Source organism: Aegilops tauschii, chromosome 5 (genome assembly GCF_002575655.3).
Source record: "Aegilops tauschii subsp. strangulata cultivar AL8/78 chromosome 5, Aet v6.0, whole genome shotgun sequence".
In the NCBI taxonomy this organism is placed as follows: domain Eukaryota; kingdom Viridiplantae; phylum Streptophyta; class Magnoliopsida; order Poales; family Poaceae; genus Aegilops; species Aegilops tauschii.
The window spans coordinates 503,395,370-503,422,004 of record NC_053039.3 but is presented as its reverse complement, the minus strand read 5'-3'; the positions used below and the strand labels follow the sequence as shown (position 1 = coordinate 503,422,004).

Below are 26,635 nucleotides of genomic sequence, written 5' to 3'. Positions count from 1 at the left end.
CCGGCTTCAGAAAATACCACAGTTCATGCTGGCGCACTCACCAGCCGGCCGGCACACATGCCAGCACACAAAAAATGGTGGGACTTGAGTTCGACCACGTCATCGCGGCTCCCGTGGTCTTGCCGGCATACAAAAAAGATGGCCCTCGACGCCATAGATCACTCGTCGTCGAACTTGAGCATGTCGGCCTGCATCTTCTCGAACCACGGCCTCTTCCTTGGTGACAAGGCGTTGAGATCCACCTTCATGATCTCCACCCTGGTCATCATGCTTGCAAGAGCCACTTCTTTCGCCTTTGTCTTGGCGTTGGCGGCCTCGATCTCTAGCATCTTGGCTTGCTTCTCCGCCTCGAGCTCGAACATCTTGGCTTGCTTCTCGGCGTCAAGATCAAGCCTCCTTCTTTGGATCTCCATGAAAGCATCCATTTGCTCCGCCTTAAAACGCCGGCGCTCCTCCTCCCTTGAGTCCTTTTTATTCATCATGCCGTCCACGCTTGCGATCAAGGCGTTGGTGGCCGCATCTCGCTTGTCCTCCTTCTTGGAGTTGGTCTTCCCCCACGGCCGTGCCGGCTCGCCCTCCCCAACATCCTCCACGACGCCCTTCCCCCCACGTGCCTTGAGTGCGGCATATTGTGCCTTGAACTTCTCTTCATCCTTGATGACCCGATAGCAATGGGAGAGGTTGAAGCACTTGCCATTGTGTTGAACCTTGAATGCCTCCAAAGCTTGAAATGCCTACAAAATGTTTCCATGCAAGCATATGGGCAAGTGATAGCAAATGAAGACGTAAAAGGATGATCTTGATGGCACAAAAGTGGGCGGCTTGCTTGCTATCATACCATGTCTTGCATGCCGATGCCGCTCACAGGGCGGGCCTTGACGCTCTCAAGGGGGGCGCAAAACTTGTTGCACTCTTGTTGGATCACCCTCCACCTCTTGGAAATGGAGACCCACCCGCGCGTGCTCACAAATTGGTAAGGTGGAAACTTCTTGCGCTCATGAAACTCGCGGTGCACACGAGTCCAAAAGGTCGAATGCTTTTGCTCGGCGCCTGTCTTTGGGTCTTGTCCAATGTCTCGCCAACACTCGCAAAGAAGCTTGTCCTCAGCAGCTGTGTACGCCTTCGTGCACTTTCTCTTGCGCTTCGGCTTAGGACCGGCGGTTTGGTTGGCGAGCTCGTCCTCGAACAAAGGCTCCACTTCGATGTCGCACTCGTCCTCTTCCTCTAGCCCATAGTCCTCCGGGAACTCGTGGTCGAGGGGGAAGCCGTCCAGATCGATGCCGACCTGATCACGCATGAAGGCCGCCTGATCGGGATCATAGCCAGCGGCCGGCGTGAACGCCCCGCGGCCGTCCTGGCTTTGTGTCTCGTCGGGATCGTAGCCAGCGCCTGGCGCACCACCCTCGAAGATGAGGTTTTGCATGTAGTCCTCGTCGACGGTGGACGGCATTTCCTCGAACAGGTTACGGGCGTCCGGGAGCCCGCCAGCCGGCGTCTGTCGCGCGCGTTTCCTCGTGCCGCCGGACGACGAGCCACCGACCACCGGGGTGGCGTTGAGGTCGATGGGCGCGGGCGCGGGCATGGAAGGCGCAACCACGCTCACGTCGGGTGAGCACTCCCCGAAGAGGCGGGAGGCCTGCGGGTAGACGTGGAAGCCGGGGACCGGGTTGCAAGTCGACGCGCGGGGTGAGTCGGGCAGCACCATCCGAGGAAACACCGACGAGCCGGTGCTGGCCGCGGCGACGGCGGCTTGGAGGACGCTGTGCTGGCTAGGGTTTATCCCTAGCATGTAGAGCGCCTCCCTCGTTGCCGCGGCGGCCTGCGCGGCGGCCTCATCCCTCGCGTCCGCGGCGTGCCTCCGGCCCTTCCTCTTGGCCAACTCCCTTGCCCGCTGTTCGGGCGTCAGCGCCTTCTTCGGCTTGGTCGCGGCGGCGGTCTTGCGCGGGGCACGAGGCTTGCCTTTCCCGGAGAGGGCAACGGCGCCGGACGAGGCGAGGGAGGCAAGGCCGGCAGCGGCGTCGAGGTCGAGGTCGATGGCGTCCTCCATGGCTGGCTGGGGGGCGGGGGCGCGCGCGGGCGGGAGCGTTTTTGGGGAAAATGAGGGGAATGTTGGTGGCTGCCACCGACCGGCGGGCCCGGACAGAGGAGTAGGCGCGCGCGTCCGTCTCGTGTCCGCGCCGACGCAAATCCGGCTCAAAATTGGGCCTGGAATGGGTCGCCCGCGGACGAAAAACGGACGCGCGTCCGTTTGGGTCGGCGCGTTGGGCCGCCACTTTGTTAGACATAATCTTGACATGCATAAGTTTGTTAGCTGCGCCATGCATGTAGATTGGTTAGTTACCAGTGTAGTGCGTGCATGCATCCGATGGATAAGCTAGTTAGGTGTGTAGCTACGTGCTGAGTCGTGCATGCATGTAGGGGCTGTTGAGAGCAGCGAGTCCTACGCCTGAAATCGTTGTGAGGGGCGTCCGTGCTGCGCGGAAGGATCGTGCGCCAGATCGGGGGAGGTGGGGAGCGATGTGTAAGCATCGGCCAAGCATAAAACCCCCTAGCTGAGCTTGTTACGGTAGCGCGTGTGTGCGCCTCTAGTTTGTAGCCATGTAGCCACTATAAGAAAGAAAAGGATTAGGGCGTTTCGTGCGCCCGTGGCGGCGTTCGTGCACCGGCCGAAAAATCTTGTGTCCACTGTTCTTCTCCTTCCACCTTCGTTTGAGTGAGAGGAGAGGGCTGCGGTTCCAACACACTTTTGTCCGCGCCGACCCAAACGAACACGGGCGGACGAAATGGGTCGTCCCATTGGAGTTGCTCTTAACGCGCAGTTTTTAAAGGCAAAGATGAAAAGATCAAGTAAAAAAGAATCATAGGGAGGGACCTGGTTTGAACATAGTTTGGACCTGCACCTTAATTAACGCGCAGTTCTTTAGATCACTAGATAGAGTAGTTTAACAACATTACCAGACAAAATCATCACCTAAATTAAACCGCCACAACGGACCATGCTACCCTAGCTAGGTGAGTAGGCAACCACAAAGCATCATGGGCTAAGCTAGGTCACAACCTCCATGCTACCAAGCTACTACTAAGTGCTGGCTGGCGGTGCAAAACTAGTAGTGGTTCCAGGCAATAGTAACCGAGCACCCATGACAGGCGGCGCCTGAACCGGGGAGCATAGAAAACCAACTGCACCTACCACGCCACCGATGAACTCGGCCATGCCATGACGAAACCCCGAAGATCCAAGTTAATGCACTGCATGCTACAGGATGAAGATAGGCTACGACTGAACACTGATCACAGCCGTTCAGGCAGGCGTTGTGATCACCGGAAGATGCCATGCCATGCCATGACATGAGCTCGATCGGGAACCTGCAGCGCCTCTGCACCAGGTGTCATGCGCTTCAGTTCAGTACGACCATGCAGCCATCCAGGGAGAGCATTCACCGGACGACCAGCGGCCACTCCAGTTAAGAGGGCTCTGCATCTCTGCAACGCCCACGCTGCTTTGGATTCCATGCATGCGTAAGTAGGTGGTACATAGGCCACACGTGTACCTTTACTGTGCAAATCTGGCTGCCATGGTGCTTGCATTTCTATACTCAAAGTAGCCTAGAATCTCTGCGCCCAGGGATGGAGCCAGCCAGGTGTAGAGCAGCAACTTGCAGCTCACAAGGGCCTGATCTAATCTCACTCCCTTTGCACAGCAAAAGCTAATCTAAATATCTAATCGCAAACTTTGCAGAGCAACTTCTTGGAAAGAGATGTTATTAACCAGAAGAAGAAAAATACTGCTTGGTTCTTCCAAGGGGTAAGTAAGGTTAGTTAGGCCGTTACAGATACGGCCATCGCTGTCAATAGTTTAAGCCTGGATGTCAGGCGTTGTTTAGAGGTCTAGGATCTTTAGCCACATGCATGCATGCAAGTTTGACTACAGTACATTTATATGTTTTAACATTTGCAGTAGTTTTGTCATGGAGGAGTCACCTCTTGGTTTCTTAAGGCTATGAGTAGACACAGATTAGACCTGCAGTGTTTTGTCTAGGAATCCTGTTCTGCATCCCTATGACAATGATGCTGTGTAATTTAGCTAGTATGACAGAAGAACTGTTTACGTCCTTGCTTTGCCTTGGACTACTTGCTGTTCTCTTCCGTTTTGTACTGGTCTGGTTCTCGACCAGATCTACTATGTTTTCAGCCATACAAGTGGCTCTACTCATCATTTATTTGATGGGGGATTTTCTTGAGGCTGAAATTTGGAATGGACATCCTAATTGCCGGCAATAAATGGTAAACACTCCGAGAAACACAAGCAAGAAAATGAGATACACATGCACGGTTTGGATCCAGGCCAAAATAAACGGTCTAAACTGAATTTTCTGAATCAATACTGAGTGGAAAATGACTGCTTACTTGTCAGGGTTAGTTGGGTGTCCACATAAGTGCTCCATGCTGGACCATGCATATCTTGTGGCTCTTTTCCTTAGCTGTGGAGTTCGATTCAGCTGGGGCCTTTGGATGGAGCTTTCAGAACAAGTGCTGCTCACCTGAAAGAAAAAAGTACTTCTCACTGCGTGCGCGCTGACCCGTGGGATCGAACTTGCAGCGGTTTAATCAGGTTATTATGATCAGAAGGGGCTTCGTTCATTCAACAACGAAAATATAGAAAGGGGTAAAATATTACTACATGAGTTACAGCATCTACGGCTAGTGATTAACGACCCTTCACCTGCATCAAAACATGCTGATATTTGTCTAAGTTAGCACGTACTTGACAGTAACAACATAGCTTAAGTTAGGAAGAAAACAGTCTTGATCAACCACATTGCTTTCTAACTATTCTGAAGTAACTCGAGGTGAAGATCTCAATCTCATGCATGCAAAAGAAAGAAAATATGCAGGCTTCATGTTCAACTAGTTGAAAAAGAACTATGGTTTAAGGAACTATACAGTATAAGCCATTATTTTCAAATTGACGAGGAATGATTCTGCAGTTAACTTTTCATAAACTCTTCATGGTTGCAGACTGGGGCTTTGGAGATTTCCGGTGCATGTATCCTAAATCCTTCCACAACAAAAAACGAAAAGAGCTAACAGCATATGGGGGAAAGAAGACTTGGAGAGCACTATGCCTACTCATGGTTTACATGATTGTTACTACATAAGAAAAAATAAAATACAAAGCCTTCTTTTACACTGAACATCGTACTACTTCACAGAAAAGGTGGAGGCATATTGTAGTCAATAACATGATTGCTTCAGGAACCACCTTAAGACGTTCCATTCCAGAGATAAACATTCTTCTTCTTTTACATAAGGCAGGAAAAATAGCAAGTACAATGGTAAAAAAATATTATGGCTTTACTAAAGTAGAGTGTAGAGTGTACGCATACGTATAGTACTAGAACATCAGCACACAATACCAAACTGAATTGATCACAGGTGTTGCTGGACAAATCAGATGAAGAGCAAAGATAATTATGTAGTTTGGTTGGAGAAATCTTTGTCCCTGAACTGCATATTTAGTTACATTTATTATATTAGGTTATTAGGAGGCCTCTGAAATCATTGTTAGAATACGGGACATCGAAAATTCATAAATAAGCTCCATGGAGTATCTCAATCTGGCAGTTTCAAGGTGGTGGTCACTGACGTTGGACGTAAAGGGTGCCAAATGATAGTATTTTCATTATGACAAACAATAATTTGGAGAATTATACCACATCAACAAAAATTGTCCTCAGTGATGTGGACTATATATGGTACTGATAAACATATATTCATCATTCAAATTCTGCAGCTTTCAGTTATTATGTGTCCACGGTGAGAGGTTTTTGTCCCTTCTGAATGTAAATGGGTTCACCATGTGTTCACGTTGAATAGATCTCTGAATTTCTCTCAGGAAGTACACTCCAATATAAAACAAAATATATCCATGTACCTAAGGATAATATATAGATAGATTATCAAACAAAGGCTATTGCGCTGTGTAAAATATATACCATTCTGAGATTTGGGACCAACGGACCGCGCATAAAGCTTCATCAGTTATACTTGTCATTCATCTAGGAAACTTGCATGTTCAGCAAGCATGTTCCAAAGGCAAAGGCTACTCTCCTAGATCACTTGCATGAAACGCATGTTCCTTAACAGATAACACCTTAAATTCAGATTTCCAGCTCTATATTCCAAAGAGATTTTCAGCATCCACGTCCAGGGAAGTGTTTGTTGACACTCCAGGATAGGTCACTGGAGAATAGGTTTGGTTAGGAACAATGCTCATCTCTAGGTAGTCTTTCATGAGTTCTTATGTGCTTATTATGTCTGGAAACCAAAACTGTATGTCAGTGTTTGCATCCAGGCTAAAACAAACGGTCTAAATGAAAGTTCTAAACCAACTGAATGGAAAATGACTGCTTACTTGTCAGGGTTAGTTGGGTGGCCGCACAACTGCACCGTGCCTGGACCATGCATATTTGTGGCTGTTCTCCTTGGCTACGGAGTTCGATTCAGTTGGGGACTTTGCATGGAGCTTTTAGAATAAGTGCTGCTCACCTGAAAGAAACCATCAGTGCGCAGCACAGTAGTAACACGCGTGCTGACTCGTGGGATCGAACTCGCAGCAGCTTAGGTTATTACGATCAGAAGGGTTAAGATAATTGGCTTACATTATCTACGGTAAGTGGTTAACCAATCTTCACTTGCATGCAGACCATGCCAACATCTGTCTTAAGTTAATGCATGGTAGACAGTAACATAGTTGGGAAGAACAGTCTTAACCGCGCACTGATTTGTAACTGCTCTGAAGTAACAACTCAAGGTGAATATGTAATGTACTAGGAAATGTGCCCGTGCGTTGCAACGGGAGAAACAAAATCCTTGCACGCTCCTAGCTACCAATCTAACTTTGTTGCCATTTCTTCTTTTCATCGCCATCGCTAATGGGGCTCATATTGTCCATCTACTCATGACGAACGTGATCAATCCCAGGACGATGTACTTTTCATCATACTTTGGCACAACGCGGGTGCGTAGCTACAGAGTAAACGGTGAAGAATGAGTCTGCTTCCTCATGTGTTGGTGATCGGTGCCAGCGGGTTTAGCGCGGCGGGCTGGCGTAAGGCGATATGTGGCGGGAATCGTGAGGTCCTCCTCGTTGATCTGGAGTATATAGCAAAAAGGCGGCCATATTGAGCTCGCCACAATCATGCTGTAGCGTTAGTAAATCCACCGCCATTTAAGTCATTTAGATCTCCTTGTCCATTGGGGCACTATCGAACTTTAGTCACATATGCATTGTAAATATATGGATGACTGGGTGCAAAAGTAACAAAAAATGCACCGATCAAAATTGTTACGTTTTTACGTTAATGAGATTTCCTTCCTCGTTCCTTCATATAATCTCTCTCTTTCCTTTGTCATTCATTCTTTATTTCTCATGCAATTAGCAGCAGGCACTCTCCTTCCTTCTTCTTTTTTTCTCATGCCCCTCTATTTTCGTGTACCATGCAGCCACAACGCCGACCCACATCTCATCTTTCCTTAGTTAATCCTCGAGGCTCCTTATTGATTATCATACCTATTTTCATGTACCATGCAGCCACAACGCCGACCCACATCTCATCTTTCCTTAGTTAATCCTCGAGGCTCCTTGTTGATTATCATACAACTCATAGGCCCATATAAATCAGTGGATCTAAATTGAAAAAGGCGAGGTGGGACTAATTAGCCGGTAACAAATACATCTGTTTGGTTGGCTGTGTCCTTGGAGTGGCCCAGCTCAGCCCATGTGTTGGAGAGAATAAACGTTCAAATTCAATAAGTTTCTTACCATTAACATGCAAGGCAACCTTGCTGAATTGGCTAGCGGGGCTGGGCCTTATATCCGAGCGACAAAAAATCAAAAATATAATATGGTAAGGTGGACTGACGAAAAACGGACGAAATTACGGTGGTAAGAAGCAATAGCCTTTTTATTAGTAGGTATAGATATAGATATAGATATAGATATAGAGGTATAGATATAGATATAGATATAGAGGTATAGATATAGATATAGATATAGATATAGAGGTATAGATATAGATATAGATATAGAGGTATAGATATAGATATAGATGTCAGAGAAAACATAGTATGGCAGAAAATATATGCAGGCTTCTTGTTCACCCGGTACTGTTCAACTAGAAGAAAAGGAACTATGATTTTAGGAACTAAAAACAACATAAGTACATAACCCATTCTTTTCAACAAAAGAAGGTACATAAGCCACAGCTTTTGCACTGGACGGCCTTTCCGAAAATAATAATACGGGGAAACATTCTGCATTTCAATTTTCATAAACTTTTCATAGTTGCAGACTGGGGCTGACAAATTCCAGTCTATGTATCCTAAATCCTTCAACAAAAAGAAAACATAAGGAGCTAATAAATGGACAGATGAAGACTTGCATATCACTATGCTACTCATGGTTTACATGATTACACATGAACAAAACATACAAAATCTTCTTTACACTGAACATGTATTGTGTTGTTACTTCAAAGAAAAAGTGGACCAAACTGAAAGTAGTGTGTATGCATAGTATTAGATATATCAGCACACAATACCAAACTGAACTGATCACAGGTGTTGCTGGACAAATTAGGAGAGCAAAGTTATGAAGTTTGGTTGGACAAATCTTTGTCCCTGAACTGTGTATTCCATATTTATTCTCTTAGGTTATCGGGCGGCATCTGATATCATTGCTAGAATACGAGACATGCGAAAATTTTATAAGCTCCAAGGAGTATCTCAATCTGGCAGTTTCAAGATGGTGGTCACCGACAATGGACGTAAAGGGTGCCAAATGATGGCATTTTCTTAATGACAAACAATAATTTGGAGAATTATACCACACCAAGAGAATTTCGTCCTCAGTGATGTGGACTACATATGGTACTGATAAACATATATATTCATCATTCAAATTCTGCACCTTTCAGGTATTAGGTGTCCATAGTGAATCAAACAAATTCTGAAGCTTATCTCTTCTCGATGTAAATGAGTTCACCTTGCGCTTACTTTAACAAGCCCTCTGAATCTCTCATGAAGTACACTCCAATATAAAAGAAAAGGGTTTACAAACATTTCCATGTACTTAAGAATAAAATATGGATGTATTATCAGACAAAGGCTATTGTGATGTATAAATATATGCCAGTCTGAGATTTGAGACCAACAGACTGCATAAAGCTTCATCAGTTATACTTGTCCACCATCTGGCAAACTTGAATGTGCAGCAAGCATGTACCAAAAGGCTAAAAAGGCTATTCTCCTAGATCACTTGCATCACACGCATGTTTAACACCCTAAATTCCAGATTTCCAGTTCAATATTCCAAAGAGATTTTCAGCATCCACATCCAGGGACATTGTTCTAGAAGCGGTTTGGTGACACTCCAGGATAGGTCACTGGAGAATTAATTCGGTCAGTGTTCTGCCTATCTCTAGATCGCCTTTCATGAGTTCATATGTGCTCACTATTTCTGGAAACCAAAACTGCATGTTAGGCCCTGTTTGGAATCCCTCCACTCCGCGGAGCTCGGTTTGAGCTGCTCCGTAAAAAGCTGCAGCAACCTGCTCCGCTCCGGGAGCTGAGTCGCAGGAGCGGAGAGAAACCGAACAGGCACTTAGTGTCAGAGCAACGGAGACTTGTAGGACCAGCCGTGAAGCAGCAGATAAAAAATGCAATACAATAGAAACATCTTCAAATGATACACCTGGAATTCTTGCCACCAAATCAGCAATTATTTCTTATTTCACGTAATACTATTCAACAAACAATATCCTCCCTATAGGGCCATGCCAATTATTTCTGTACAAAAAAATTGCATCTCTTTAAACGACAAATGCACGCATAGATACAAACCAGAGAGGAATCAAGAAGAATTGATGTCAGTCAAAACTCACAAGTCACAACCCTGATGGTAAGTTTAAACATCCAAGGATTTTGGAAGCTCCACTCATGCCACTAAGGACAGCCCCTTCGACACTTGGACTAGCGCAGAAATCTCCACAGATAGCCAATTTCATGTTCTTCTCCCAGACACACTTATCATCACCGCCGATAGAAATTGCTGGGAAAGCACCACCCCTGCAAATTTGTTTATGGACAGATACCAATATGAAATAAGTACATTAAAAATAAAATATGATTCAATTAGAGGAGCTGAAGAATTCATGTAGAATACTAACCATCTATGAGCTTTCATAAAGATTGGCTGTGGAATGTTCAGTCCTGTAGCCTGAAATTCTCTGAACAATTCCTCTGCAACCTTAGCAAGGGCATCTGCTGAAGGTTTCCGGGGACCCATACTGTCTATTACCTTAGAAGCATACTCGGTGGTTGAACGCAACACCCACGATTGACTGAATACAAAGAATTGCATTTAACGAAATTGGACTATCACTCCATCAAATGCCAAGTGCATATAAAAAAAGGTGTATACCTATTAGGAGGTACATGACGTCCTGGCTTACTACTATCGCAAAAGGCCCAGCTTAGAGAATCGGAATTGTAGAAAGAGAACCCTTGGACAGGTACCTGATTAAAACACCACAAGGTAGATGAACAATGGTGGCTTATAGATGTATAAATCAATAAACTGGAGGCTGCTTATACCATAGCAAGAGGCTCTGAGAACGCTAACATCAGAGCAAAACAGGGGCGAACTGGGATATCTTGAATCATGGCTGACAAATGTGGAAATACTGACAAATCTGACAGAACACGAAAAAGTAAAGGTGATGATCCAATATTACAAAATGGTGAACTAGCTAAACCAAACCATTTATTGAAACACACAATTTCTTTTAAAGGTAACGGGTGACCAAAATTGTACCCTTCTTAAACAATTTTTATCTAAGCATGGTAGACAGAGGGGCATGATTGGAACTTCCTGGGGTAGGAAATTCCTACTAGGAAGTAGGAACAGGACATGGCTTTATAGCGCATATAGCTTATTTACTTACATTTTGACTGTTCAGCATGTGTACAGCAGCACTCCATTACTCCATCGGAAAATAAATGCTAGCCATAAATCAAAGAAACGAAAAGCAATTCACTTAGGGTAAGAAAGGATAATTTCTCTAATTAAAAGTACTCCCTCTGTTCACTTTTGTAAGTCATTTAAGACAGCTGAAATTGAACTGTTTTAGGTGCTGTCTAAAATATCTAAAACATCTTTAAAAAGTGAACGGAGGGAGTAGTGATAACCATCCTGATTTGTAGAGCTTGTCGGAAGATTAGAAGCATGTTCTTAAAAAGGAAAACTAAAAACAGAAATCTTGTCATGTGATAGTAAGTAGAGCATATTATGAAGAGAATGGAATCGAACAAACCAAGAGGTGGTGGCTTTCCAGTCAACCCAGAAACTTTTTGTGATGCTATGTTCTTATCTGTTGCTACAACAAAATCAAAACTGCCAAGATCTTTGCCATCCAAGCTAGCCAACGACCATGAGCTCCTATCTTGAAGCCAATCCATCTTTCCAATAGTGACACCAAATTTGGACACCACACCTATAGCACAAGAGACAACAAGGATGTGCATCAAGATTGTGTCCTCCCTCCGGGTACCAGAGAATCAAATACTCTGCAGAAAGTCTGACCATCCTCTTGACACAGAGATTTGCATATTGAGTTCATGCCAGGAACTCCAACATACTTCTTCATGGTTCCCTCCTGACAAGGATACATTCCCAGAGAGCTAATGTTAGCAGACAGAAATTGTTGCTCGTCAACTAATCTACCCGATAAGGAGCAGGAAACAGTCAGAAACATTTCGGATGCAAATTTTATGGGAAAAAAGTGGAAGTTTGATTCATCTACTTAATTTCTAGGTAGCATATTATGTGCAGCAATGATCAGGATCGGCAGCCAAAATTTAGTCGAGCATTCTAGGTTCTGACTGCTACATTCCCAATTTCATATGTGCTAGAAACTAACAGGGGTAGGATTTTGAGGCTCAGAACCTTATCGAAGTCTCTGAATTTGCCGGTCTCCCGATCGAAGCAGGCGAACATGGCCTTCCACTCGGCGACGAGGCCCCGCGCCTCCCATCCGCCCACGACCCGGACGACCTCGTCGTTGCTGACGGTGAAGTAGGGCGCGCCGTGGTCGAACCGCAGCTCCGTGCCGTCGTCCATCACCTCTCTGAACGCACGCCGTCCCTCCAAAAAAGAGCACCAGTCAGAGCCGAAAAGCGACACCCCGGGTCACAGCGCGACAGTAGATCGGGCGAGCACCTCCGCTGCGCCATGCGGCCGCCGGGGCCGCGGCCGGAGTCGAAGAGCGTCACCGCCACCCCGCGCGCGGCCAGGAGCGAGGCGCACACGGCGCCCGTCACTGCGATCCGGGAAAAAGGACAGTGAGTGGGGGACGATCGGATCAGGAATTCAGGAGTATTGCGGGTAGAGTTTTGTGTTGAGGAACGGCCGATCTGGGTCGCTTACTTCCGGCTCCGATGACGGCGACGTTGGCCGCGGCGGCGCTCATGGTCGGATTCTTCCCGGCGGCGCGTCCTTGTCGATCGGGGTTGGGGAATCTGACGGAGTGCGGCACGGCGGTGGGCGTTTCGCGGTGGACGAAGGTTAGCCGTTGCATAGTGGACGTGGCGCCTTGCGGACCATTCATATTTCTGGGCTCTTGTGAGGCTGGGCCGAGCGTACAACGGGTTTGGCCCAATACACTCATACGATTCTAAAAAAAAAACTTTTCTTATTTCTACCCCTCAAAAAAAATACGTTTCTTATTTCTAGTTTCTCAACAACAACAAAAAAGGTTTAGTTTTTTTCAAAAAAAATCGAAATTATGCATGACGGGTTTGTCCGACAACACTTACTTATCCATGCATTGCGCCACCTGTCATTACTAACTTACCAAGGGCGCGTTCATGGGGTGCTCATCCATCGCCATCATGAGTTGCTCCGATCCGGCAATGCTCGAGGCTATGGCGTGCGGGGAGGCACTCGCTCTCGCGATGGATTTGGGTGTCTGGTGTGTCTGCATTGCTTAAGATTGCCTTCACGTGATTTGGAACCTCGTGCAACCGTTCTTGGGCTCATACAACCCTATTGTTCGGGAGATCAAGGAGGCCTTGCGACAGTTCATGGCGTCATCCTTCCGTCATGAAAATAGAAGCAACAACCGATAAGTTTACAACCTTGCATGCTCTTCGATATTGCTTCCTGCAAGATGCTGATTTTGTTTTGATCAACCACCATCAGGTTGATGCATTCCTATAAACATCTGTGCAAGTCTGATATAAACAAACTTGCCGCCACTAGAAGGGTTTGGAGGTAAACTTTGCAAAATATACCCCTTAACTAATAATTGTCTTATATTTTAATAGTAGTATTTCTTTAAAAATCACCATAGGTTTTTATGGTTCAAAATCTCAGACGACATAGAGAATATCTAGTGCAAGTGACTTGTTATGCATCCAGTCTAGTTGATATAAGGTTTCAAAACAAAATAAACACAATGGATTATGACACAGATAGTACTTGTAATCATGTCATAAATTTTCAAATTAAAATCGATAGCAAAGGTCAAGGAAAAAGGGACATATTTGACATTGAACAATGCCTAATGTGAGTTGGGCTTTGAATTTAATCTGTTATCACTATTCCTAGTAAATTCATCACTGTTATTAAGTTGTATTTCAAATTTGAACTTCACTTGTGATAACGTATATTCAGTTGTGTATATGTCCCAAATTTTCTAGGTTTTTTCGAACTTCAATAAGTATAAACACGTCTGGCCTACCACAAGCCCTTATGTACTAGACAATTCCCCCATCCGCTGGAGGAGTAATTGTTTCCATCGTGTTGTGGTTGGTTCTCTCATCTCCAACGTGTAATTTGGCACCAGGAGGAGAGAACCCAAAATGAGGTAATAACACTAGTGATGCCTAAACTTGCCATCGATGTTCACTTTGGTACCTGAACTTGAAAAATACGCCGAACTGGTTCTATAACTTGGCAGTATGGTTCAAATACGGTTCAAATCATGTCTAGATATGTATATACTGCTGACTAGATATGGCAGCGTGGCGCAGGGCCCACTTGCAGTGTCGGAAAAGGCTGACATGAAGAGTGTGCGTCTCAATGACCGTCGGGTCCCACCTGTCAGTGCACAACTAAAATAAACAGAAAAGTTGCAGGGCTGAGTTTTGAACCGGCGACCTTCGTGCCGTAGATGACACGCGCCAACCAATTGCCCCATGTACGTTTGCTGTCTACAACGCACTGTAACATTTTATATAGGTTTTATATATCCGACACAATCGTGGAGTTAAACGGACTGCAGTTAGTGCACCCATTTTCCACATGTTAGTTGTTTTTCTTATTGTAGAAATTACAAAATATTCAGATAGTATATGAAATGATTATTATTTTCGGAAATGTGTTTCCCGTTGTAAAAAGTGTTCACGTGTTTTAATAAAGTATATGTGTTTTTCAAAAGATATATTTTCGAATAAAACTCAAATTTAAAATACGTAAATATTCTATAAAATTACATTATCATATCAGCCTGTCGATGGTCATTAAAATACGTAAATACTCAAATTTAAAGTATATGTTGTGCACTGACAGGTGGGACCCGATGGTCATTTAGACGCACTCTTTCCATGTCAGCCTGTCTCGGCAATGCAAGTGGGCCCTGTGCCATGCTGGTATATCTAGTCAACAATACATACGTATTTGGACGTGATTTGAACCGTATTTGAACCATATCGCCAAGTTGTAGAACCGGTTCGGTGTATTTTTCAAGTTTAAGCACCAAAGTGAATATTAATGACAAGTTTAGGCACCGCTGGTGTTATTACCTCACCCAAAATCTACACCCGTGGTGACGGGACGAGCCAGTTTTTTAGCCCTAATTTATGGGGAGGTGCTAGCGATGGAAACGAACAACGACATACATACTTTCTTTAATAGTAGAGATTTTTTTGTTGCTGACGATGTTTGAATGGCAAATGCGGTGAGGCTCGGAACAAGAATCATCTCGTTACTTCATCCTTATCATGGTGTGGTCTTCGTAGGCGTTCACGTACTTGTTGGGATGAACGACTCGTGGGTAGAACAATACGACACTATAGGATAAGAACATCTTTTTCTATTACCCTGGTCGCGTGATCTCAAATGCCTTTATACATATGGATAACACCTTAAAAGATAAGTTGGTCCTAAGAAGACCTGAAATGTTTTCTTTAGGTAGACTACAAGTTGAAGGTTTGTTATCCTTCCTTTTTTTTTATATCTTTCTACGTTAGGGGCATTAAGAAGTCATTGTAAAATTTTACTATATAATTTCCTTCATTTGACGTATACGAGTATACAAAGTCATATGACCACATGACTTTGAGAAAGTTGGGGCTACACCCTGTGCATTGCACCAGATGATGAATAGTAAAATCCAAAAATAGCCATTGTTGAGGAACTCGTTAACTGGTAGCTGCTCGGTTGGCTGGCGAGTAGGGGATTAATCGGCTAATCGGCAAGTTAATCGGCCATTTAATCGATTAATCGGACGATTTTTGAGTTTATCGGCTACTCGGTGACCCTACGAGTAGGGATTAATCAGCAAGTTAACTGGTTAATCGGATGAATTCTTGAACGGGGAAAATAGCAAAAAAGAAAATTATAAGCTTGAAACTTTGTGGCTTCGATGATGATTAAATGTTTTAGGTGCTTGCAAATTTGGTGGCCAAATAACATACGATGAGCTCCAACAAACAAAACAAGATTATGCTCAACAGTGCACAAAAGTTTCAGGATTAATTTTATTATTTATTTTTACTAGTTGACCCGTTGCGCCAAATGGCGCAAAGACCCGCTAAAGACATGTTGTTGATGAAAATAGTTTTATTTTGCAAGGACATATTCAATATTGGTAGTAGAAAGCCCATGTGTTAAATCATGCTATATTGAAAATATGTTTATCATGCTGAGAAATATGAGGTTGAAAAAAGAATCATATTTGTGTAACATGTATAGACCAGTTAAGGAAACATTTTTTAGTTGAAAATATGATTAGCATGCTGACACATTAACTCAGGTCTATTCTTGTTTATTCAATGTTTCTATTGTTGGTTTTGTTTAGTAATAATGCTAAAAATAACATTACTTGTTGCATGGCGCAAGGTCCCATTTCAAACCAAGAGTCATTTGAGAAAAAATGCTTGACAATTTGACAATAATAAGGATCCTCTTAATAATAAAATTTGAAAGAAAAAAATGAGACCAACCCCTCGTTGGCATTTTTTTATAGGAGAAACTCCGCGAGCACCACGCGTCCAAGTCAGGACTTGAACTCGGGTGGGCTGACAACAATCTCTGCTGCCAGCCAACGGGTCGACGCCCCGTCCTCAAAATTTGAAAGAAACATGGCCTCAAACTATGTGATCAAGTTTTCAAAATGCGGGCATTCTCTACAATTTTGCTACATTTGCTGGAACTTAGGAATCCAAGTCACGCTTTGTCTCTCCCCTCTCACTTGTCTGGAACCATAGCATTTTATCTTACACATCCCCTTTATAGGTCTGATGCACTGTAATTCCTTTATTTTTTAAAGTAGCTGAACAAACAATGCCTTGCACAGCGTTTGTCATCTCTCAGCGATGGAGCCACTTAGCCATCTCTTCTTTTTTTGAAGGGAACTGGTCAAACAATGTTTATGATAAGTTTTTCTACTGTAATAGAGGTGCAAACATGAAACAAGAAATCAAGTGAAGAAACAAGGACATTGCTGCAATGGATGGGCAAACCAAGATTGAAAAATACCACACCAGCAACAAAAGTTTATGACAGATATGGAAGTGACAATAAACAACAAGTTTTCCAAGATTTACAATGAACAAGCGGATTTGGCTTCTTGCTCTAAAATAGAAACATCTAGAGCACTTGCTTGGTGACAATCCCACCAATTCAACGAGAATGGAAATATTTTCTACCCTTCACTCCTTTGCGGCTTGTAGAATCAAAGGAGAAAAGGAAAAACTTAACAACAGTTCTTGCATGAATGAGTCACCTGCGGCACTGGATTCTCATGTAAGTGGTTGAATGGATTAGCAAGCTTTCTCCCGGGTGCCACACACAACTTGAATATCCTAGATGTGTTTTCCAAGTTGTAGAATCCACATCAACCATCAAGTAATCATGTGAGTCTAATATACATAAACTGTAGGCAAAATTCAGCAACAAAGGTAACATGCTTAGTGATAAACTGGATAACAAAAGGAATACTTTCAACCAAGTCCAGAGGAACACATAGAATGCCCGGGAACTTTCCACTGAAGTAACAATGCAATTATTCATAGCAGGTTTGTTCTAGAACCTAGCTATTGTTTAAGCAATTGTGGAGCCAAATTTATACAAAAAAGGGAGATACTCCTAAACCTTCCTAAAATTTAACCGGATTTCATATGATAACCTAGAGGCCGTCTAAAAGCTCCCCTTATTTTTTACCATGTTGTAGAATGTACGTCTATTAAAACTGCAAGATTAGCAATTCTTTTGGTCCTGAGCACATAAAGATGGCAATAAACACACTGAAATAAGACAATAGCAATTGTGGCATAAGGTTAAAGCTGTGGAAATATCCAATGTTGCATCGAAATTGCATTGGAGTATCTCAAAGAATAAAAATGAGTAGAACTACTAAACCTTAATATCAGCTGTCATGGTTACCTTCTTATAACTTCAAAACCGATGAAAATAAATTGCATTGGAGGAGTATCTCAAAGAATAAAAATGAGTAGAACAACTAAACCTTAATATCAATTGTTATGGTGACCTTCTTATAACTTCAAAACCAATGAAAGTAAATATATTACCATCCATAAGTAAACAATCATCGATTTTGTTATTGTGCAACTCAAACCTAAATAAAAACTATAAATGTGGTTTCAAAACCGTCTGAATCCTGAACATGACAAGAATCAAAATTACCAAGGCCGAAAAGCCTCAGTTTTACATTTGCAAAGTCACGCAATAACAGACCAAGATATACATTGAGCAAAGCAAGTAACAAGAAAAGAAGAAATTCATTGATGCAATTCTATCAAGCATCAAGGTCACAGTGTCAATTAGTGTCCGTAATCAACAAATCAATATTTGAAACAAGAAATTCACTCATGCTCTGTATGGAAGTTGGAAGTCACTAATAAGAAGCCTCTGAAATACCATCTGGAAAATCAATGGCAAAAAAATGATGAATCTGGACAACATTGAAGTGCCAATAGAGTCAATCAATGCTGTCAACCCATTCTTATAGCTGGGTGTTTAATCTAGACGAACAACCAACTGTTTACGTACGCTATTCTGACAAAAAATCGAGATCGTGCATACTGGCAGTCATCTAGACGAAAATAAGTGTTTTCACATTTCAGTTTCCTAATATGTGTACTTTCTTGTTCCCATTGATCTAGATGAGACACTCAAGATGGCCTGCATACTGGCAGCCATATCTAATTCAACATCGTGCATCATAATCCATTGGATTGACAAGTCCTTCAAAAATTTCATAGAGGTGGGCAAGAAAATAAAATCAACAATAAGCCACCTGAAGAAGCCAACTGGCATATGTTAATTTTACAAATAGTAAAACATAAGCATGCATTACCATTCCTTTCAGCATAGGAAATGAAAAGGAGATAATTTATTTACAACAATTAAAAATCATTGGAGCAGAGCACACTACATAAGCTTGCAGAGTTGCAGAGTTAGAGAGAGAGGGAGAGAGGAGTGAAGAAGGATTGGGTGAAACTCACCTTGACGTGTTGACATCAGCTATAACAGTTCTGTTCCTATCAAGAATGAACTCTACAAATAATTAGTGACATATTTTGTATATACTGCTGCCATCTCCTAAATAGAAAGGTATAAAGGTTAGCTTAGGTGTCCCAACGCAAATAACTTGAATTTATCTAGAATAATCCATGTAAAACTGAATCTTGCCCAGGGAACCATGGCAACTGAATCTCTTAACAAGCATACTCTTGAACAGCAACAGAAAATACATGAATTTTCCATATCACGACAGCTATTTAATTAAACTATTTATATCATACTCGTCAATCTCTAGTATAATAAGTGTTGCTTATGAAATATTGCTAGCTTGATGGGATTGTTAGAAAGATAGCTAAATATATTCAAACGATTAGTAGGCTAAGATAACATGATGGGCCCCGCTTCGGTAGACCCCCTCACAAAACGTATAAAGGGCAACTGAATCTCTTAACAGGCATACTCTTGAACAGCAACAGAAAATACATGAATTTTCCATATCACGACAGCTATTTAATTAAACTATTTATATCATACTCGTCAATCTCTAGTATAATAAGTGTTGCTTATGAAATATTGCTAGCTTGATGGGATTGTTAGAAAGATAGCTAAATATATTCAAACGATTAGTAGGCTAAGATAACATGATGGGCCCCGCTTCGGTAGACCCCCTCACAAAACGTATAAAGGGTAATATGGACATTTAACATATCGTACACAGGGGCGTACGTTCGTATTAGGCTCAATACAGTGTTATTTGCACCTTGGGCGGACCTGGCCCAATTACGTTTATTTCTTTCTTTTATTAAACTACAAAAAGTAGCTGTGGGTTGTGGGATTCGAACCCACACGATCGTCCTGTACTAGTGAAGCAGCTAACCACGGGGATAGTTTAATTGCTATGTCATAATATCCTCCTTCTTATCTAAATATAACGCTAATAAAAAAACATGCGTTTCCTTTTTTCCAGTTTGACCTTTTTCTTTGGATTTTTTTTTCATTTTTCCTTATATGTTTCTATTTTTTGTTTTCTTTCTTAATTCGTAGAACTTCTAAAATTCGTTAACTATTTCAAATTTATGATTTATTTTTTAAATGAACTCTTTCCAAATTCATGACCTTTTTTCAAATTCATGATTTTTTTAGTATGTGGTTTTATTTCAATTTCATGAACTTTTTTGTGTTTGCGATTTTATTTCAAATTTGTAATTTTTTAAGTTCATCAGCACATGGAACTTTTTTCAGTGATTTCGTGCTTGCAACCAAATACACCGTGTACGACTGGCTACGTTTGGGTAGGCCGGAAGGGCAAGTCTCGAACAATTTTTTTTTTCACCTCCTCCGAACGCTTCCAATTTTTTCCCACCCCTTGGCATCAACATGGCCATCATGCAGGCCAAGTTTCGTTAGTTTTTGATATTTTATGCATTTTCTATGTTTTCCCATTGAAAAAACCCTAAAACACAGGTCGTACGTGACACATCGTGCGTTCGGTGTCCGAATTTATTCAAATTTTACGTGGGGTACAACCCTGGGCATGCCCGACCACTGGCAAAAATTGGTCTCATTTCATGCTTGCAGCCAAACACACCGTGTACAACCTGGTACGTTCGGGAAGGGCAAGTCTCGAACCACTTTTATTTTCACCTCCTCTGGAAAGCACCCAAAATTTTTCCACACCTTGGCATCACCATGGCCAGCATGCATGACGGGTTTCATGCTTGCAACCAAACACACTGTGTCAGTGGCAGAGCCATGATTTAAACTCTTTGTAGTCAATACAAAATTGTGTACTCAAATACACGTATTTGTAATATTTTCTAAATTTGTTTTGCGTAACTCTTGCTTGTATTACCAAAGACCTGTGTAGTCAACTGACTACACTGCCTCTAAGCTGGCTTCGCCACTGCACCGTGTACAACTTGATACGTTCGGGTAGGCTGGAAGGGCAAGCCTCTGAACCATTTTACGAATAGCTAACGTGCACATGCTTTGGTTTTGAGAACCTTCTGGAAGGTTCCTAGCCGTTTTTTGGAATGTTTCAAAAGGATCCTGAATCGGTTTTCTTACTATTTTTTCTTCTCGTGTTTTATTTATGTTTTTCATTGTTCTTATTTTTCTTTTTTCTTTTTTTCTTTTCTTGTTCCTTTTTACTCTTTTCTTTTTCACATTTTTTTCATTTTTTCACAATTTGTTTTTCACAAATTCAGTAAAAGTTCTCGTTGAAAAAGATAAATAAAATATGTTTATTTTTATCATGTTTGAGAAAATATGTTTCTTGATAACAGGCGTGTGTGCGTGTGTATACTGTAGGCATTGTAAACGAACACAGGTTTTCTTCCATCGATACAGTAGTTGACCCTTATACATTTCTTGCTTTTAAATATCACGTCAGCGTAGTCGGATGGCAAGCAGTGTAATCAGGACGATGAGGTTACTAAATTTGTTCGCAAATTCAGAAAATATTCTTGATTTTAATAGTTGTTCGCAAATTCAATAAATGTTTGGGGAATTTCAAAAAAAGAGTTCACACCTTGAAACAATTATTTGTAATTTTGAAAAATGTTCGTGTTTTCAGTTTATTTCCTGTTTTTTAGAAAATGTTCTCCTTTTCAATGCTTTTCCTTTGTAAAACAAATGGTTGAGATTCCCAAAAATCGCATTTTCACAAAATGTTTTAGTTTTTATAACCTCAAAATTGTAAATGTTCGCCTTTTCCAAAAAATTGTAAGCAATTTTAAAAAATGTTATCAGTTGCAATTTTTTTCTTTTATGATTCCCAAAAAAGTTCACATTTTCACAAATTGTTGTAGTTCTTTTAAAAATATCACACATTTCTAAATGACTGTGTTTCTAAAAATATTTACCTTTTGCAATAAGAAAATGAGGTCCGAAATTAAAGAAAATATGTCGCGGCTTATGGTTCATATAGATTGGACTATCTTTTTGGACACTAAATCTTAGTTAGTATAGTGGCTCGTGACGTGGTTGGCTGGTGCTATGTCCCTGGTTCGATTCGATATCTATTGGACACTTTGGTACATCTTAATTTTGCAAACTCATGTTTTAAAATTTGCTGCGACCTTTAGTTTCTTAATGGTTCGCGCTGGAAATATAACATTGTTGATTGGTAGTCACAGTGGCTAGCACAGCACGCACGTAAACTGCAAATTGCAGGTTGGACCCTCATTGCCATCCTTTTTTTTCTCCCAGTGCCGCGACATTTAATTTCTTTTTATTTAAGATTAGCGCTGGAAATCTAACACAACAGATTAGTAGTCAAAGTGGCTAGTACAGAACGCACGTGGACCTGAAGATGCTGGTTCGATTCCCATCGTCGTCATTTTTTCTGGCGATTTTTCTCCCAGCGAACGCGGTGCGCACGCAAATGGGCCAGCCCAGGTGAGCCGCCCATGCACAAAACGACTACTTCTCGCCTCTACGAGCCCCTCGACGTATTTTGAAGAAAAGACCATCCTGCCCTTTATTATGCTTAAAGTCTGACTCGTGCAACTGCGCTCGTTCGCTCGCGCGAGCGCACACGCTCCAGCCGTCAGATGCGGTGATAGCGACAGCTAAGGGGACCGCGTCCCATAATTACGGAAAAGATACTAACGCGCATGCATGTGCTGACACACTCTTTATTCCGTTTCATTAAAAAAAAAGTACTAACTTTTCAACCGAGCGTCGAAACAAAGATCCGTTTTCACCGTTAGGTTTCTCGCGACGAGATCTTCAAAACTAGATCCCATATGAGCACGTTTTGATAATTTTAAAAAAAGAAGCAACTTTGATCCTAAACGAGGCAACTTTAGTTTTAAACATAAGCAACTTTTATTAAATTATATGTACTAATGAATTTATCAAGCAAGTATGTCATATACCACTTAGAAAATCACGGCAAATAATATTTTTGACCGTATATGGGCAACTAAGCATCTTCGGCAGCCAACTTTGGTGATGACAACATATTTTTTGATAGGATAGTTGCATGGATTTGCCAGGACAGTTGCTTGGTTTTGTTATTGAAATTGTTTGTTTTTTGTTAAGATGATTGCTTGGTTTTGTTAGGTCAGTTGCTTGGTTTGCTTAGACATTATGCATTGTGTGTTTTGATAATGTAGTTGCATGGATTTGCCAGGACAGTTGCTTGGTTTTGTTAGGATAGTTGCTTAGTTTTGTTAGGACAGTTGCTTGATTTATCAGGACAATCGATTGTTTTTGTTATGACAGTTGCTTGGTTTACTAGGACAGATGCTTGGTTTGTTAGGTCAGTTGCTTGGTTTTTACACAAACCAAGATGATAAGAAGACATATTAGACAAACAAGAAGAGTTGCTTACTGATAACACTAAAGTTGCCTATATACCACACAGAGTTGCTCAAAAAAAAGTTCATCGAAACCTATCCATATGGGATCTAGTTTTGAAGAACTCGTCGCAAGAAACCCAATGGTGAAAACGGATCTGAATTTCGATACTCGAATCAAAAGTTATGGCTTTTTAAATTTTTTGAAACTCAAATTAATGCATGCGAACTGACGTGGCAGAGCATCTTCCTAATCACGCGGGGGACAGCAGAGTGTGATTGTTTTCGCGCGCGAGTGGCTGATTTTCCGTTTCTGACTGTCTGATCGCGCGCGCGGGTGGCTCCTTCCTTTTCTGGGAGAGCGCTCGGGGCTGCGATCGGGCGCCCGTGCGCCCGCGAGGCACGTCCTTTATTATGAAGAGGTATGGAGTAATTTGAGCCATCGATGTGTTTAAGGGGTCTACCGCAGCAGAAGTGTAACATGATAGTACATACAAAAACAACCAGTAGGATAGCCAACATGATAGTACATAAAGAAAGCAGAATAGGAAGGTAGACAGAGGGGAGATCAGCAAACCTTGATGAGTAAAACAGAGATGAAGCAACGAGCAGAACGTGGACGCAGCAACGGGCGAGATCGTACAACCTACGAAATATAGAAAAGAACCGGTCAGAAAACAACCACGTCATGCAAAGATGCAGATGCAAGCAAGAAACACTCGCGGTTCAGAAAAGGAAAAGAACAACCTATTTACCAGAGCTAGGAAGGAAGAAAACGAAGAAAACAGACTAAACCGAAGAACAAATGTTAGCACAAACGCATTTCATCGAACAGGTTATAGGCGAGCAGAAGTGGCGTGCACAAACCTGAACGCGAAGGACAGAAAGACACACGCGTCGACGCAGGCGACAACGGCAAGTCGAAACAAACTGCGCATGGACGAAACGAGCCCAAGCATGCGAGATTAGTAGGCGAAGCAAAGAGAGAGGTGAGGTGAAAAACACAAGAAGACGAGCAGGACGAACCTGAACCAGCGTCGCCCATCGAGCAAACAAGGGTCATCACAATAGATCGCAGCAGAGTACAGTCGAAGGAGGCGAGACGAGCCGACGAGAGTCCAAGCTTAAACAAGCTAGCAGCGTATCAAGCGAACTAATTATGGGAAATTCAAGCGGAGGCTAGCTTCATTGGTGTCTGTACTAATAGTGTCTGAACTAATTATGGGAAATTCAAGCGGCCAAAGGAGAGCAGTGTGTTCTCCCGCTCGCTCGCCGCCTCGATCCGCCCCCCCGGCGGCGCCCCCACCGCGTTCATCCCCATCCCGCGGTGGCCCCCACCAATGCCAACACCATCCACCGCTCCGCCAGCAGCGCGAACGGCTGCTCCCGGGGCTTCCCTCCAGCCGTCACCAGGATCGTGGACGCGCACGCCTGGGCCCTATCGCGCGCGACCATGCCGCGGCGCTCGCACGTCGGTGTGGTCGACTCGTGCATCAGCCACAGTACGCCGGCAGCGAGGGAGGGGCAGACGCACGCAGCATACACCCATCCAACAGACAAATGGGACCGTCCGTCTACACGGGCCCTTGAGCAGCGGCGTGCGGCAAAAAAAGGTGACGAAAGACCAGAGAGAATGGCAATGGCCAATGGTACACCACAGGATGAGACAGGACCTAGCGCAGGAGTCAGCTAGGCACCAAGCAGCCCACAGTGCAGCGCAACAACTCCTTCCAACCCGGACGAAGCGACTGAACACCACTCGCCAACGTGTAGGACCATAGATGAACCTGACCCACAAGTCATACGGTGGAAAGAATCCGCAGGCGCAGAAGCCGGGTGTACACGCACCGGCCGACCCCTCGGCTCTATCGCCACAACGCACGACGTGCGCAGGGCGTGGGGAATGACCCACCAAAAGTGGTTAACCCGCGGAAACTAAACCACACCGTGTGACATGCAGCAGCGGGACCAAGGGCAGCACAGGCCCACCCGTCATCGGTACAGCACAGCCGCGGGTGCAGAAACGGGTGCATATGCGGCTGCCAACCAGCCAAAGGAGTGAACGGCAAAAGCGGGAGCGCACGACGCACGCACGCGGCGCATGAGGAGAGGCCGCGCGAACACCCAGACATGTTTGACCCAGCCTATCGCCCTTCGCCATGAGCCCACAGGTCATTCGCCTCATCGTTTTCATCGGCCGGTCAAAACGAGACGTGATGCAAGACGCGATGATCCAACGGGAAGCAGCACGCAGACGACCCTGTTGACCAGCATCCAACGGCCAACGAAGGCTGAAATCGGGAGAGCCTTCTCCATGCGAGTTGGCCACCTCATTATTGGTTTAAAATGGACCTCAACGGATGTCCTTTGACCACCAAATGTTGCGAACTCCTAAAACAATTGGTCATAATCAATCCCACAAAGTTTTAAATTCTTTTGCTATTTTTTCCAATTTTATTGTCATGAAAATACTTTGTAGTACATGTATCTTCTTTTCACAGTATTATATTACTTTTCTTGCGCCTGCTCTCTATCTCAGAGTATGGTATTGTTGGGAAGCTCAATCACACCCACGTGACCCACCCACCTCCTAAGACTAGCCACAGTGGGAGTAACTTCGGTAGTAACATCGAGTCCAACTCAGCAATTTTGCTTATGTGGCAATGAGTTAATGAGGAGAGATGTAGTACTAGTAACTTAGCTAGTTACTGTAACATCACATGTCTCAATGCAATATGAGTCTATAACGTAATAAATGAAGCTTTGCATGTTACCACACTTATGTTACTACCCACTATTGAGGTAGTAACATAGAGTAGTAACATGGGCATGTTACTACTCTATGTTACTACCCATTGTGGCTAGTCTAAACCCATAGTACTACCTCGGTCTAGATGAATAAGCCATTCGCGTAGTTCTAGGTCATCTATTTGAAGAATTAAATATGTTTTATATGTCATGAAAAGTATATCACTAGATTTCTACACGGATGTAGTTTCTAAATATATATTTTTTGTCACATATAATATATATTTAGATAGTTAAATCGTCGACCTAGAACTACGCGAATGACTTATTCACCAAGACGGAGGTAGTACTAACTCAGCCAACCCAAGCTATATAACTCTGGAGTAGTCAAAAGCCTTGTTGATTGCACAATGCTGAATAGAGTGAAACAGTGAGTTATAAGTGTAGTGGGCAATTACGTATGAGCTTTTGTATAAGAAATGGTGATGATTTTTTGAGATTGGAGGGCATCAGAAGAAATTGTCTTAGACAACCCACCAGACTAGTAAGTAGGATATGCTTTTCTTGTGTAGGCCCAGACTTGATGTCTGTGAAACATTGTCCAGCTTCATAGGACACTTCTTCAACCTGTAGGAGCATACATTCTATTCAGATCATGTTGTGTATGTCTGGGTGGTGTCTAAATGACAACATTATAGGAGACTAATCCTATATACCTAAGAAGTTCATTCTCACTACTTGATTTCTCTTGACA

General features: G+C 43.1%; 1 protein-coding gene across 2 annotated transcripts; it reads right to left on the bottom strand.

Annotated features, from left to right (window-relative positions):
* Positions 1-9,760: 9,760 nt before the first annotated feature.
* Positions 9,761-12,639, bottom strand: LOC109759141 (uncharacterized). Of its 2 annotated transcripts, XM_040390990.2 has the most exons (10): positions 12,488-12,628; positions 12,281-12,380; positions 12,008-12,188; positions 11,645-11,717; positions 11,376-11,555; positions 10,657-10,754; positions 10,484-10,578; positions 10,230-10,403; positions 9,945-10,128; positions 9,761-9,849 (listed from the first exon to the last, which is right to left on the bottom strand). In XM_040390990.2, the coding sequence occupies exons 1-9, from the start codon at positions 12,528-12,530 to the stop codon at positions 9,948-9,950; spliced, it is 1,125 nt and encodes a 374-aa protein (XP_040246924.1). In that variant the 5' UTR covers positions 12,531-12,628; the 3' UTR covers positions 9,761-9,849; positions 9,945-9,947. The 2 variants fall into 2 exon arrangements, with proteins under 2 accessions (XP_040246924.1, XP_020173563.2); XM_020317974.2 differs by having other exon boundaries at positions 9,761-10,128; positions 12,488-12,639.
* Between the last annotated feature and the right edge of the window lie 13,996 nt (positions 12,640-26,635).